The following is a 15,558-nucleotide window of genomic DNA, read 5'->3' on the forward strand; positions in this document are numbered from 1 at the left end:
CAGCATCAATGCCGTACCCCCATTTTGACCCACGTTGGCTGGGATTGCCAGATTGATGTCTGGTCATTGCTGGGCCCCAGGGCCACGTCAACAGCCTTCTCGCACAGTGTATGAATGTGAATGCCACATCTCGATTACAAATGCCTAAATGCAAAATCTTGCTGCACTGTGGTATTTTGGGATATGTGACTGTAGTCTTAGGTTGATAAACTATAAATGGAATATCTCCATTTGTAGCCTTGAATATTAAGTTTGCTGATGAAATCGTTTTTTGTTAAATTTTATGAGTTTTTTGCTTGTGTTGATTGGAAGATTTCTGTTGTTGAAATAAAGTATTTCTCTCCGTCAAAACTTGGAAGAAAAATAAACAACTTAACATTTTATTTCAATCTTGGACTAACAATAGCTGTTGGAAATAGAATCTTATGACTATTGAAGGTTATATCAGAAAACTCTGAGTTCCTCTGAGGTTAAGTTGTCTTGTCGTATGTACCATCGCAGACACACACTCTCAAACATACACACACACGCTGGAGGTCTAAAATTAGGTTTCCCATACGTACTTCACAGTCCTGTCACCCACAATCCATTCTATTCTCAGTGCTTGAAGCCAAAGCGCTGCTGCCACTTGTCTGTGCACATCAAATAACAGTCTGAGCTACACTTACACACAAACACAACAATACCCCCCCCCGACCCATGTGTGGAAGGGTGGAGATGTTTTTGAGATATCCTCCATGAACGGAGGTGTACTTACGTAGGTATTCCTGTGTGTGTTTTTGTGTGTGTAGATATTTGAAGTGTTTGTGATTTAGAGTTAATGATAAAGTGTGTTGGGAAAAACAGGAAGGCAAACAACCTTTGTGAGGAACTGTAAGAGGAAAGAATTACCCTTTAGGTGTTTGCACATTAGGAGTGAATCTAGCACAAACATTAACGCTGCAGAACCAAAGCTAACATGTTAGAACCATTGAGTAGTTCATGGAAAAAGTCTTAATATGGTTGGAATGTGTGAGTATTGTAGCTGGGATAGGTTCCAGTGACACTATGACCCTAAAATGGATAGATCCATTGGTGGATGGTTAAAATTTGAAAATGAGCATTTCTGAGGCAAGTCGTTTGGAATCACTTGTATGCTAATCTTGAAGTAGCAGTCAGAGATGTGGATTTTTTGTATCATTGTCAGAGTTCCAGCACACTGTCCGCTGCCACTGATGATCCAACATGCTGTATGTGCAACAGAATGACATCAATCTCTACAGTATTGTAGCAAAGCCTTAGTCACCTGTATGGGGTGATCCTAGGGGTTCCTGCAGGTTTTTAGGTTGTCCGGGCCTCTGGGGGGTCATACACAAGCGAGGAAACATTAAACTGGGAGCACAGGTGTATTGAGATCTTTTTGTGAGGCAAACGTAAATTGCAGGCAATGGTGATGTCATGCGTTACCCTTATGTCACATCCTGGTCGTTAGTAAGGTGCGAGTCCTAGCTCCTAATTGACCTTATTGATATAAAAGTGCCTGTGGGATGTCCACAGGAACTACATTTCCTGACTTCTAACAGTCAAGTTGCATGCAAGAAGTGTGCAAGGAGCACACACCTGAACAGCACTTATGGGCTCCATGTGCAGTCCTTGGGATTTAGGAGCCCTTAGGATAAGTGTTCACTTTGACCTATCGCATGCAGCAAGCCTGTAGCAAAAATCAGCACAAACGTTTTTGCTCTATGGGTTCACTGAGCGGTCTACGATCTTGATATTTTGTACAGGTCACCAGCAGTATGTGCCCTCTATAGGACCAATTTTTGACCTGTAGACAGCTTGTATTCACCCATAAGGACAGCGACTAAGGCATAAAGTGTCCTCTTTCTGTATGTTCTTTCTTGTCACTGTAGTTGAAATGTTTTTTGGTCTTTTTTTAGATTTTAGTGAGCCTTTATCAAGGTGCAAGGGTCTTCTGCTGGTCTCAAACTGTCCAATTATAGATTCAAACAAGTAACTACAGGAAAGCCCTAATGTAGAGGTGTTAATGCTGATTGATACCTCCAGTTTGAGTCCTTGTCAGTCGCATAAAAAGCTTTGATTTCACTGAGCTGCAACTGTTCCAAAAATCATCCTGGAGAAAGTTTCCAAAATGCTTCAGAACCGTTTCCCAAGTTCGCCAGTCCGAAAGTGTGAGGAATTTAAAACCACTTTGGGATGGTTGTATCTGCCTTTGCCCAGCAGTAGCCAGACCTAATTGGTTAAAAAAATGGATGGATGGAAGCAAAACCATTTTTTAAATTTCAGTTTGATGTTTTTTGCTCACCTTCTCTTACCTCACAGCTTAAAGTATCGTCTATTACAGTCACAAACTAACCAATTTTTTCCCATCAACCTCAGCAGGTTGAAACTGGATCAATTCCCCCATTAGATGAGAAGCGAAACAGAGAATCAACGACAAGCGTCTCCGGCTTGCCAGCTCAAATGACCACATGTTTTTACAGTTTATCCTCATGTCTCGCTGTCGAGAGAGATGTCTCATGTCTCTCTTTCCACTTCTTGTCTCAGTTGCCTGCTAACAGGAAATTAGAGCTCACTTTATGTTACAGGAAGCCACTGATAGATAATAACAACACGCCCAAAATCCACAATATAGGTGAACATAAGTGGATAACTGTTAATGTACTTTTCCAGCATCCTAAGCACCTTTTTCTGTTTCCTTTTCAAGGTCCTAGTTCACCTTGTTATAATGAAAAAAGTTTTTATGTATGTTTTTATTTTAATTTCTGAATCTACTAAAGGAAAAACACACACACACACACACTCACATATATATATAGTATGATTGCACAGATAATATTATAGCCTTGAGGCTGATTTTGTTCATCAGGGAATTTTTCACCTAAAAAATGCTTTTTTGTGTTTGTCATTTGCTAAATATTTCAGAATTTAATGTCAATGTTTTTTTTAAAAATAATAATAACTGCATTTTAGAATCCTCGCTGTATATTATTACTATAGTGTGCAGTATGCAAGTAAACATCTTTTGTAATAATGCAGCACAATATGTTATCAGAAGTTTGTTTTTTTTCATCATTATTACTTTTAAGTGATTTTAAATGCTGATCTGTTGTGAACATAGATGTTCTATGTCTACTTTAGGGTCAAAGAAAAAGACAAAGATAATCAAAAACAACCCAAATCCGGTTTGGAATGAGGTAGGTCATTCCAATAATGTTTTGATTTTGATTATATATGTCCAGCCTGGGTCTTACAAGATCATCAGCCAAAAGAAAATCATGATCTGTAATTTTTGTTAATTTTTCAAGGCTCACAGACACATTTACAGACTTAAAAAAAAGTGTTTTATGTTTAGAACCCTGTGGAACACCACAAAAACAAAGTTTAACTGGATTTAAACAAACTATAATATTCATCCTTAATAGAATGTTTCAACCTTTTCATAAAAAACATGTCCTGAAATCTTGTTCTTATATTAAATCTACAAGCAAAACATGTATATAGCTAAAACCAGATTAGATCAGCTCTCCTCAGGCTGTTTTGAGTTTCCTACTCATCTGTTGTTTTTCTCAATCAGGGGTTTGAATGGGATCTTAAAGGAGTTCCTCTGGATTTTGGAGCTGAGATCCATTGTGTCATCAAAGATCATGAGAAGATGGGAAGAAACAGGTAAATAAGAAAGTTTGTGCCAGTGCTGTTTAACCTTAAATTACTGCTCGAATCGAGTCGAGCCGAACCGAGCCCAACCCAACCCTACCCTACCATATTAAATTAAATTAAATTAAATTAAATTAAATTAAATTAAATTAAATTAAATTAAATTAAATTAAATTAAATTAAATTAAATTAAATTAAATTAAATTAAATTAAATTAAATTAAATTAAATTAAATTAATCGACTTGGTTCATTTTGATTGAATTCAATTTGGTTCCGGTTTTCTTTCATTTAATTCAACTCAATTTAATTCAATTCACTTGAATTCAATTTAGGAAAAGTGTGAAGTAAAAAAATACCAAATGAACAGGGATGAGTTTCCTTCAGCATAAAAATGTAGTTTTAAACTTTCAAAGTACTGACATTTCACAGTCAAGTGCAAGAAAATTGAAAATGTTACTTCTTAATGAACAGATTTTGGTTCCTACAGCTTTCTGTTTTTGTAGATTTTAGTTTAACGCAAAATATGAAGCTGAAAAATGTTCAAATATATTCCAAGACAGTTGTGGATATATTTTCCCCTTATAACATTAACACTTAAATTACTGTCATGTTAGATTTTTAGTAAATGCAAACCTCCTTAATTTCTCCGCCGTTTATGGGATTTTTTGTCAGACTGAGTTGGTAGAAATTCCTCTGGGAACAGGAACTCAGATAAGGACCGCGGCATTGTCAGGCTTGGACGTGTTGAACTGACCGGACTGTGCTCCGGTTGGCGCTGTGGACCGCAGCCCTTTTCCTTGGTTATTTTTGGATCGTTTCACTCCATCAAACTGTCAAAACGCCGGAGCTCTACAAGAGAGGAAGGGGCGGTGCGACAGGATCAGGTCATCCTCTCATTGTGGTTCTGCTTTGACAGTGTTTCCACCCGTTCTCCAACCCTCCATTTATCATCAGCCGCTCCCGGTATCACCAGGCCGGACCAGACCAGATCAGAGTCAAAGATAGAATCCATGATTTATGCATTTTTGTGAAACTCATTCAACCATGGGTCCATAGCAGAAAAAGCTTTTAGAAGTTCATCTGGACTTTGTTTTGTTTTACATTAAAGTCAAAATAAAATTTGTTCCTGCTTAAATAAAGTGCTAGATGTGCATGATGAACCAACAAAAATCACAACATCTTAGGATAAAATGTGACACAGTAAAATTATGACAACAAAATTTATAAAAATTGGAAGTATTTCTTTTTCTAAGAAAAACGTATTTATTACTGGAGATGATTTGGTAGAGAGGAACTGGTCTGTATGGTTTTGGCTCAACCCCAACACTAGCTGTGAAGCTCCGCCTCTTCTCCCGCTGCCATGGTCTGCTCTTGTTGCAGTCTGAAATGGTTCACGGGCAACCTAGTTCCTCCCTCTTGTCATGCCGTTTTTCAGACGAAGGTTTTGTGGAATTGGTCTACTTGGTTGTAAATTAATGTTGACCAGATCATATCTGTGATCCATGGATTGGACAAGAGAACACAAGAACACAATGGAGGGCCATAAGCTGCAGCACCACCAGTGACATCAACTTTCTTTAAATTTACCAAGATTTCTGTTTGGTTTTAACACTTTAAGACACATTTTGAATAGACAATATGGTACAGAAATGGACCAAGAGTTCAACTGTTCTTAAATGGGAAGAGAAAAGCTTTGGAAAATAAATCCACTAAATAAAACAAGACATTTGTTTCTTACATTGGTGCAGATTTTTGGGAGAATGTCGGCTAAATCTCAGAGATGTCCTCAATTCTCCAAACTTGGCTGCTTCCTTCACCGTTTCTTTGCTGGACACCAAGAAGAACAACACAGGGGTGAGCTCTGTTACATCTATCCCACTGCACAACAAACCAGTCACAAAACACATGTTCTGTTCACCATTTACATCAATGGATATGGCTAAATCATATACAGATTATTACTTTTTAAATTTGTCGATCTGTTTTGTCCTAAAAAGTCACCCAAAAAAATATTCCAAAAGTGTTTGGATTTGAACAACGAATTGACTTTGATTGTTCAAGATGAACACAGGCGGGGGAAATCGCAAAAGTTCTATTTTTCTCTACATCGACATAAAATATGTACATGTAAAATGTATTTTATATAATTTTACATTCACACACAGATGGCGGCTCCGCTGCCACACAGGAATTCAACCTAGAATAGGGACACTTCAACGCATGGGCGGGCAGGGGAACAGAACATGGGATCTTCCACTCGAAAGTCTACCTTCTGCTCTACATTGCAGTTTTGCCGCCCGTTTGGTTCACCTGTGACGGGTTGAGTTTCATCAGAAAAATGTCACTTAATCAAAGCAAATTTAAAGTAGAAAGGTATGCGACCGAGCACAGAGCCCTGTGGTACACCGTCATGATGAAACAAAGGTTGTGGTATAGAGCTTTTTCCTGCTACCCCTGTGGCTCCGCCTGTGGGTCACGCACAGAAATATTCAGAATGTTAGATTAAAACAAAGAAGGTATGGCTCTCTACACTTGGGTAAACCCTCTTTTTTTTCTTGTGGTGACATTTCCTCCATTGTCATAATCGTCCAGATGTGCTACTATAAAACTCCTTTTTCTTCTTTTTGGGTTTGGTCTTATTTTGTCTTCTGTCTCCACTAGGCCACCCTGACCCTGCAGGTTTCATACATCCCTCCTCCGGGATCAGTTCCAATCTATCAACCCCCCAACCAGTCGGAGTCCCAGCCTCACATGAATCCCAACCAAGAGATGGACACTGTCACAAGTAATTTCAATCTTCAAAGTTCAAACAAATGTATTTGAAAGTCATGGCCAAACTTAAAATCCCTGTCACTCTGAGCAGTGATATCCCTGGACACTTTGGGGGAGGAGGACACAGAGAGCATGATCATGGTGGAGCCTCCAGAGGATCAGGCAGGCGATGACGGGCGCTCCATGGTGATTGTTGGCCCTCAGGTGCCTGTTGACCAGGAGTCCCCTACTACACAAACACCGAAGCGCTCGCCTCAATCCTACAACACCCATGGAGGGCTGAAGAAGAGGAGGAGAGGAGCCAGTGGTCAACCCAGGCAGCTGCCCAACAAACACCAGGACTTACAGGTTTGTTTTGAGCAAACACAGTTGATGTTTGGTTGAGGTAAAAGCACTAAACAGCAGTTTTATCACCTTTTGACTTTATATTTCTTTTAATATTTTCAAACATATTCATCCCATAAACTCCATTACTTCACCAGTGAGACCCATTGCCGTTTATGCAGCGTTATCGGCTTCACCTGGTGTTATTTGTTCTGCAAACCATCCGTTTGTGCGCTTTCCAGGTTCGTGTGCGGGTCATTGAGGCGCGGCAGTTGCCGGGGATCAACATCAAACCTGTTGTCAAGGTAGGAGTAGCTGGACAAACCAAGAGGACCCGCATCAGAAAAGGCAACAACCCAGTATTTGATGAGGTGAAGAAACATTTAAGTTTGTTTGTTACTTTTTATTTTTGTTGTCTCATCTTTAGTTTTTTCTTTGCTGTCCTCCCACAGACCTTCTTCATGAACTTCTTTGAGACACCCTCAGAACTGTTTGATGAACCAATTTTTATCACGGTGAGTTCAACTTTAGGTTCCAAAGACATCCCTGGTACGTTTTAAGGAGAATCCATACTGTAAACCAAGGCTACCCAATCCTGGTCCTTAATATCTACCACTCTGGTGGTTCTCCAGGTCTCTGCACTTCTTGTTGCTGATAAACTGCATAAGAACACAGAAACATCTGATTTGTGTCTGAATTCACTACTTAGCGCATTATATTGTAGCGGACTGAGTTGGGCTGGATGCCTGTATGGGTTCTGTTCTAAGCTCCAGGGGTTCATTAGGAGCATAAGGCAAAGGGCACTGGTTGGCCCTCAGTTCTGTCACTCAACCTGTTGCTGGAGATTTGGACTAATGTGGTTCAACTATTGGCTAAATAAGGTAAATGGGGAGGGCTACTGCAAGAGCAAAGGAATTAAGACGTTTGGGGGGAGCATTTCTCTGTTGGCTGATAAAGCTGATAGGAAAGCTGGAAGGCTGTGGTTGCGGCCTAGAGTAACCACAATAAAGAACCTTAAAAGAGGTTTCGTCTTGGTGTCTCATTCCCTGGAAGGGACACCATTTTGTATTCATTTTCATCCTTTTTTCATTCATTTTCTATTCCGTTTTGTACAATTCCAAAGCGAGTGCATTAGAAATTTCCCAGAAGTCTTTTTGCATCAATGGTCACTAGACTGGTAAACATAAACCACAATCCATTGCGTTAAAGAATTTTTATGAAACTTTTTTTTTTTTTTTTAAACCAACCAATTTTTCATTATCATATGTTGGATTCGTAAATATTCTTCATAAAGTGTTCGTAAATATTATGTTTTTACTCTGTAAAATTGGTTTATAAAACATAACAAGAGAGCATGGTGTCCAAATTGCTTTTAAAATACAGGGCACTTGTCCCACACTATATAGTTTTTAGTAGCCAGGGATTAGGTAAGAAATAGCCCTGGTTTAGCTAATCAGCAGCCAGCAGGACAGTGTGGTAGACCACAAGGACCAGGATTGGGCTCTCCTGCTATCAACTGTCTGCTGGTCACATTTGCAAAACTTATTGGGACCTTCGTTGTTCCTCCTTTGTGCTGACAGGTGTGTGATTCTTGCTCACTAAGAACTGATGCTGTAATCGGTGAATTCAAGGTAAAACATTCCCTTGATGCTGTAACTTTAGCTAAAATAGATTTCAGGTTGTTGCATGGAATCTAAAGTCCTCTGTTTGTCTTTTACAGGTGGATGTGGGCACTGTTTACAACGAGCACAGTGAGAGCTTTCCCAAAATGAGGAGGCAGTCCTTTTTATTTAGTGAGCACTCGTACTCATAGATCCTTGTCTGCTTCTGCCTACAGGACACTGTTTCTTGAGAAAATGGCTGTTGCTTTCTGACCCCGACGACCTCTCTTCTGGGGTCAAAGGTTACCTGAAGGTCAGCCTGTTTGTCTTGGCAGCTGGAGACGAACCGCCGGTGAGTGGATCCAACGAAAAGACACAATTAGCATTTTAGCATTCAAGTAGCCTTACGACACTATTACTCTTTCTGAAAAAATAAAGTTAGTAAAAAAACATCCTAACTTTGACCCTAACCATAAGCACTGCAGTGGCGACACTTCTGCATCCTTTTTAGCAGGATGCTAACGCTAACAGCATGTGCTAACACACAAAAATCCCTTTTCCTATACAATAACTAAATTGTTTGGGATTTTTATGCTATGTAATACACATTTTGTTTGTCGTCTTTTGAGGGCTAAACTCGGTACCCAGTGAACAAGTATTGGTGTATGTTAGCTACTCAACATACTAATTTTAGCGTGACCAACTGATTAATGGAAGTTTATTTGGTAAGTTTAGAAGATTTTGACATTTAGAACTCTGCTTTGTGTCCCAGGCTGATAAACGTGAGTGTGTGGAGGAAAAGGAGGACATAGAAGGGAACCTGCTCCGGCCGGCCGGTCTTTCTCTGAGAGGAGCCGTGTTCACAGTGAGGATTTTCAGAGCTGAAGACCTTCCACAAAGTGAGAGTCCTGCCCATTGTTTTAAAAACAAACAAAGCAGCCCTTTTCAGAACTGAAAATAAGGAGAGATTGTCGTTTGTGCAGTGGACGATGCGATCATGGATGGAATGAGGCAGATTCTTGGGTTTGATAGCAACAGAAAGAACCTTGTTGACCCCATGGTGGAACTCCACTTCGCCGGCAAAACGGTGTGAACTAGCTTTTGAAAATGTAAGCAAACATTGATGACAAATGATAATAGATGCTTATGAATGTGTCTCAGGTCTGTACTAAAATCCTGGAGAAAAATGCTAATCCACAGTGGAACCAGAGCCTGACCATCCCAATAAGAGTAAGGATCACAGTTTGTTCCACCAACAAGAACCTGTTGTTATTATTATTTAAAAAAAAAAAAAACGGCCTCTCTATTGTTTTTTCCAGTTTCCCTCTATGTGCGAGAAGATGAGAATCAGAATTGTCGACTGGTAAATCCTAACATTTACAATAAGTGCTTTTCTTAATTAAATTGAGCTACATCTATCAGTTGTATGCAACCCTAATGATTAGTCTTTTTAAAAATTATGTTAAAGCTATTGAAGAATTTGGTTCATTTGAGTGTTTTTCATGGTTTGGCATTAAAAACAACACGACATTTTTGGCGTTTCCTCTTTCTTACATAAGGGATAGAGCCAGTCACAACGACGTCATTGGTACAGCCCACCTGTGTATGTCAAAGATCTCTGCACCTGGAGGAGAAATCGATGGTAAGCATAGAATCGGACTGAACCCGACTGGTTGAGACCAACCTTGACTAGACTGCACCACAGAGTTTGAGCCAATTGTAGTTTAGTTGAAACGATTGCCTTTAACTAGGATTCTTCAGAGTTCTTTTTCAATTCTTTCTTTTGATTAACAGGATCAGGTGTGTTAATCAGTCAATCTGAATGAAAGAACAGTGTTTAGTGGTTGTTCTGATCCAGACCTTTTCTAAATTGGTTTACTGCCTGTTTAATACAAATCCAACGTAGTTATGGCTTGGTAGTAGTGGTAGAAAGTGTTTTGTCTTTAGTAAGAACCTTTGCAAGAACACTTTGGTGGTCATGTCCTTAGGTGCTGTGATTGCTGGACTATGTGTCTTTGTGTGCTGTGTTTGGAGGATCTTGTGTCTTTGTGTGCTGTGATTTGTGGACTACATTTCCTTGTGTGCTGTGATTGGTGGATCTTGACTCTTTAAGTGCTGTGATTGGTGGATCTTGTTTCACTTATCATTTCAGAGAGACCCCAGTGAGGTCAGCATCTGTGTTCACCTTGACAAAGCTGGGCTTTTCCAGTTCATCTCTATGATTTTTGATATTTGCTGATCCAGATGTCTGACTGAAAGAGAAACGCTTATAAAAACTGAGATTGGACAGAATTTTGTTGCTGCTGCTTTTTAACAGTCTTTGTGAGGCCTTACACCTCAGAGATTTTAAGCTTTATAACGGTATTAAACAGTTATGCTGATGACTCACACCTGTTTATATAATTATTGTTTGACAGTCTTTGAACATCTCTTTTGTGAAGTGACCTTGTCTCTCCACGTTGTTCAAAAACAATAGATAATAAAAGCTGGAATGCAGTTGCTGTTATTGAAAAGAATAAGCTAACGTGATTACAAGAGACTTGTGGAGAGCAGAAATTTTTATCTTCTTTTTTAGAATTGCTTCCCATTGTTTGTGGTGACGTCTTCAGAACTTTGTTAGAATCTTTTGTTAGCTAACAACTTCTGAGTCGACAACGTTTTGTTGTTTGTGATCATGATTCAGTTTTTATTCTGTTTTCTAGATACTAACTACTACTTCCTGTCTTTTGAATGTCCTGTCCATACACTGAGCATGAGTTTTTTGTGTTTGTGGCATCACTTTTCTTGCATTTGCCAGCTTGCTATCCTTACAATCATCCTTACAATCTTATTCAAATGGAATGTTTTAGCTGTCCTTGATATAGTCGCTTTTTTTCCTTTGATGAGAAAAATTTTTCAGAAAAATCCACAAATATATTTTTGAGCTTGTGTTTTGAAGTTGAGTCATGGCAAATGGACTTTAATCTCTTGTGAAATATTTCACCACTAGTCCTTGTGACAATCTTTAGTCTCTGACTTGGATGAGTGATGACACATTTCAAAGATGTTAAGTCCAATTGCTATGACTCGACTTCAAGACGTCACCTGAATGAATGAGAACTTTTGGGACCTGTATTTCAAAATAAAAGGTAAAGGTTTTGATTAGTTTGGTTCAATTAACTATTTCTTCTAAGTAAATTGGAAGTCTATAGGTTTATATTTTAAAGGCAAAGTATTTCCATTGAAAACCATTTTAACTCAATATAACCATCATATTAGATTTTTTTTATTTCTGAGTCCCCTATCTTATTAGCGTGATCCAAGTTTTGTGTAAAAAACCCAACTTAGTCAATGGGTTCTGCCCTGTAGTGGATTATCTCTGCACCAGAGGCAGTAGAAGAGCTTTTCCTGCTAATTTCAAAATGACCGCCTCCATTAAATCTCAAAAACACTCTTGGCGGGAAAGGTTTATTTAATTTTCTAAACTTTACAGTGAGAATAACTGATCAATTGTTGTTCTTTTTTTATTTTTATAAATGACTACATTAACGGCAAATACAAAATTTGCCGTTAACAAATTCTTTATAATGCAGTTTATGCAGTTTTGACAATAAAGCAAATCAAATCTAATCTAATCTTATAATATAGCTTTTGTGAGTAAAAACTTACCAAGTCAACCAGCAGTTTATAATTGTTACAGCTCAAGAAAATACATTGAAAAATTATTTTTGTGGCTTTTATCAAAGGGTTGAAAAAACAACTTAAATTAAAAAAAATAGAATTTTATCCCAGTTCTTTGATGTAGTGGTTTATTCCATCTTTAAAAGCAGTTTCAGATGTTTGGCAACCCTAGCATCTGTAGAACACATGAATTCATATTCTAATCCGTTTGTTCCCTATCGGGGTCACGGGGCTGCTGGAGCCTATCCCGGCCACTTATGGGCGAAGGCAGGGGACACCCTGGACAGCTTGCCAGTCTGTCGCAGGGCCACAATCACACACCCATGCACACTCACATTCACACAATCTAGAGTAATCAATTAACTTGTTGGGCAGGGTTTTGGGCATTGGGAGGAAGCCAGAGTCCCCGGAGAAAACCCACGCATGCACAGGGAGAACATGCAGACTCCACACAGAAAGGACCACCATTGATGTTCTGGTTCAGGTCCCCCAGCCGGGACTTGAACCACTGCGCCACTCTGTAGAACACGCTTTTCTGAAATAGTACCGTCCTCCTATAGTCTTTTTATTAACCAGCTAAATCAGGGGTCGGGAACCTATGGCTCGCGAGCCATATATGGCTCTTTTGATGGTCACATGTGGCTCGCAGACAAATCTTTAATTATAGTTTTTTTTTTTCATTAGACCAGTCCTTCTCGGGCGCGATGCGATGTCAGAGGCGCGCAGTAGTAGCAGTGCTTAGAGAGAGAAATCTGCGCCAGCGCTATCAGTTACTATTATCTATTATTTCACAGAGTTTGTACCAGCTGGAAACCTGTGAATTGACGTGCCTAAAACTGCGCGCTCCCGTCTCTGAGAAAGAGCGCACAGATGCGGGAACGGGAGGTGTGAAGAAGAAAGCAGAGGGTGGGGGTGAGGGGTTGTGGGGACAGGCAGCAGGTGAATCGCGCAGGGATTGTAAAAACGTAAAACCCGCTTCCCGTCACTCACTGCAGCGTGTGAGTGTGTGTTTGGCTCCAGGTCTGCAGGTGAGCAGTCTTTGTCACATCTACAGAACATTCAGACCTAAGATCACGTTTAAAGTCTCAACGCCTGAACGAAGCAGAAACTCACCACGTATCAACCAGACTAGACCATCAGCAAAACTACCACGAGAAATACTCATCATTTATTAGCAACAGAATAACAATGTTATTAAAAAGAATCCACAGACTTATTGTACTTTAAAAATGTTGAAATTAAATCAAATGCACACATTCATTTGTATATTTAGTTTTAAACAAATTGTCGCGGACTGAGTTGGATGGCTGTTGGGTCGCGTTAAAAGTTCTGGAGTTCATTGAACGCGTCAAGCAGAGATCTGATTGGCCCTCAGTTCTGTCGCTCAGCCTGTTGTTAGGTAGTTTGGACCAATGGGGTTCAGCTATGGGCCGAATAAGGGAAATGGGAGGGCTGCAGCGGGAGCAGGGGAATATAAAGTTGGGAGAAGCGCTCTCGTGTCGGCGGGAGAGATTCAGGAGTTGCTGAATTAATTGAAGGGCGTTTGTTGCGGTCTGCAGTAATCGGAATAAAGAACTTTAAAAGAGGTTAAGTCTCCGTGCCTCAGTGTGGGGAAGGGACACTACATTATTGTATGGCTCTTTCGAAATTACATTTCAAAATATGTGGCATTTATGGCTCTCTTGGCCAAAAAGGTTCCCGACCCCTGAGCTAAATGGTGTTGCATTTGTTATGCTGGATTTGCCGTATCTGTGCTTTTGACTGAGTTTGTGCCGCCTTTAAAAAGAAAAAACCCTTTTCTTTTCCCCTTTTTTTAACAAGCAACATTTACTTAACGATCCTCCCTCTCTATCATTCAGATGACTTGACTCCTCGGACAGTCCACTCTGGCAGTATGTCCACATTTTTCTCTGCTACATCCTTAACTCAAATCTAACTAAAATCATGATGCAGAATTTTGGAATAAATCGAAACCTATTTAGTTGTCATGACGATTTGGCCGAGTGTTTCCTGTCGTTGCAGTTGATGACAGCCTTGGTTTCCTGCCGACGTTTGGTCCGTGTTTCGTCAACATGTACGGCAGCCCGAGAGAGTTTACCACCTTCCACGACCCACACGAGGCTCTCAACCTTGGAAAAGTACGTTTTAATTTAGAAATAAAAATGTTGTGCTATTATTATGGCCACAATCAAGAAATAATATGACCTTCAGTCAGTGATACACATGACAATTAATTATTAAGCACGCTAGGAGAACCAAGGAGTGGCTCCGTAAGAAGAAAATCCGGGTTATGGAGTGGAGTGGCCTAGCCCGTCTCCAGACTTCAATCCAATAGATAATCTTTGGAGGGAGCATGAACTCGATATTTCTCAGCGACAGCCCAGAAGCCTGACTGATCTAGAGAAGATCTGTGTGGAGAAGTGGGCCAAAATCCCTCCTGCAGTGTCTGCAAACCTGAAGACTACACGAAACGTTTGACCTCTGTAATCGCAAACGGAGGCTACTGTACCCCATATTAACATTGATTTTCTTAGGTGTTCAAATACCTAATATAAATTATTTTAAAAAACCACACAATGTCATTTCCAGAATTCTAATTTAGATGATGATTGATAAAAAACACTATAGCGTCTTTTTACTCCAGATGAAGTGATGTCAAGAAAAAAGAAAAAAACTAAAATACCTGACAGTGATCGTTTCATTTTCTTGCATTTTATGTTTAGGGAGAGGGCGTGGCCTACCGGGGCAGAGTTTTGGTTGAGCTAACCACAAAACTGCTGGAAAAGCCAGAGCACAGGACACAGGACATCCCAACAGACGACCTGCTGGTGGTGGAGGTGAGAGAAAAGGAGGACCTAAAGGCCTGACGTTCACCCGAAGACAGCAAGGCCAGCCGGAAAACGTCTTTCTTTCTGTTGTCTCGCAGAAGTTTCTGAGGAAGAGAAAGTTCTCGCTCTTCGTAGCCTTTTACTCGGCCACGCTTCTTCAGGATGTTGACGACGCCATTCAGTTTGAGGTCAGCATCGGTAACTATGGCAACAAGTTTGACTACAGCTGCCTTCCTCTGGCCTCCACCACACAGTTCAGTCGGGCTGTTTTTGACGGTAAGTCAGAAGAACCACAGAATCCTGCTTCAAAAAGAAATTCACTCTTTGATAACAGTCAGGAAATTAGATTGTATCTGTCCCCTGGAAAAAAATCCAACTGTTTTTTTATGGAAGACGTAAGGTGTTCAATTTCCTTTTATTATGCTAAGTTTTACCCAACCTAAGTTTTTATATGTCAGAACATATACATTCAAAAATCCAGTATATTCAGACTTAATATATGAATGTATATTATGGAATTATTATTTATCATAGATTTTTTCAAAACTGCATCAATTTGATCTTTTATAAAAAAGGAATTAAGTGTTTTGCTTCTTTATGTACATGTAGGTGGTGCTACAGCAGCAACAGAATCAACGCTTTTCTTTGTTTTTTAGCTTTACCATGTAATCTTTATACTAAATACATAAAGGAGCAATGAGTAATGCAAGATTAT

General features: G+C 39.7%; 1 protein-coding gene across 6 annotated transcripts in view; it reads left to right on the forward strand.

Annotated features, from left to right (window-relative positions):
* dysf (dysferlin) overlaps positions 1–15,558 on the forward strand; it is a 110,099-nt gene that overhangs the window by 10,939 nt on the left and 83,602 nt on the right. For 4 of the 6 annotated variants that reach the window (XM_020711502.2, XM_020711503.2, XM_011487299.3 and 1 more), the window contains exons 2-20: positions 3,142–3,197; positions 3,578–3,669; positions 5,407–5,512; positions 6,320–6,443; positions 6,522–6,778; positions 6,997–7,125; positions 7,207–7,269; positions 8,335–8,385; positions 8,475–8,505; positions 8,592–8,707; positions 9,128–9,254; positions 9,339–9,442; positions 9,517–9,585; positions 9,675–9,718; positions 9,915–9,997; positions 13,875–13,907; positions 14,038–14,153; positions 14,739–14,852; positions 14,942–15,119. In XM_020711502.2, coding sequence (XP_020567161.1) covers positions 3,142–3,197; positions 3,578–3,669; positions 5,407–5,512; positions 6,320–6,443; positions 6,522–6,778; positions 6,997–7,125; positions 7,207–7,269; positions 8,335–8,385; positions 8,475–8,505; positions 8,592–8,707; positions 9,128–9,254; positions 9,339–9,442; positions 9,517–9,585; positions 9,675–9,718; positions 9,915–9,997; positions 13,875–13,907; positions 14,038–14,153; positions 14,739–14,852; positions 14,942–15,119 — 1,893 coding nt within the window. The remainder of the gene's footprint in view (positions 1–3,141; positions 3,198–3,577; positions 3,670–5,406; positions 5,513–6,319; positions 6,444–6,521; positions 6,779–6,996; positions 7,126–7,206; positions 7,270–8,334; positions 8,386–8,474; positions 8,506–8,591; positions 8,708–9,127; positions 9,255–9,338; positions 9,443–9,516; positions 9,586–9,674; positions 9,719–9,914; positions 9,998–13,874; positions 13,908–14,037; positions 14,154–14,738; positions 14,853–14,941; positions 15,120–15,558) is intronic. The other 2 variants (XM_020711505.2, XM_020711506.2) reach the window with 1 other exon arrangement.

This window comes from Oryzias latipes, chromosome 18, assembly GCF_002234675.1.
Source record: "Oryzias latipes chromosome 18, ASM223467v1".
Classification (NCBI taxonomy): domain Eukaryota; kingdom Metazoa; phylum Chordata; class Actinopteri; order Beloniformes; family Adrianichthyidae; genus Oryzias; species Oryzias latipes.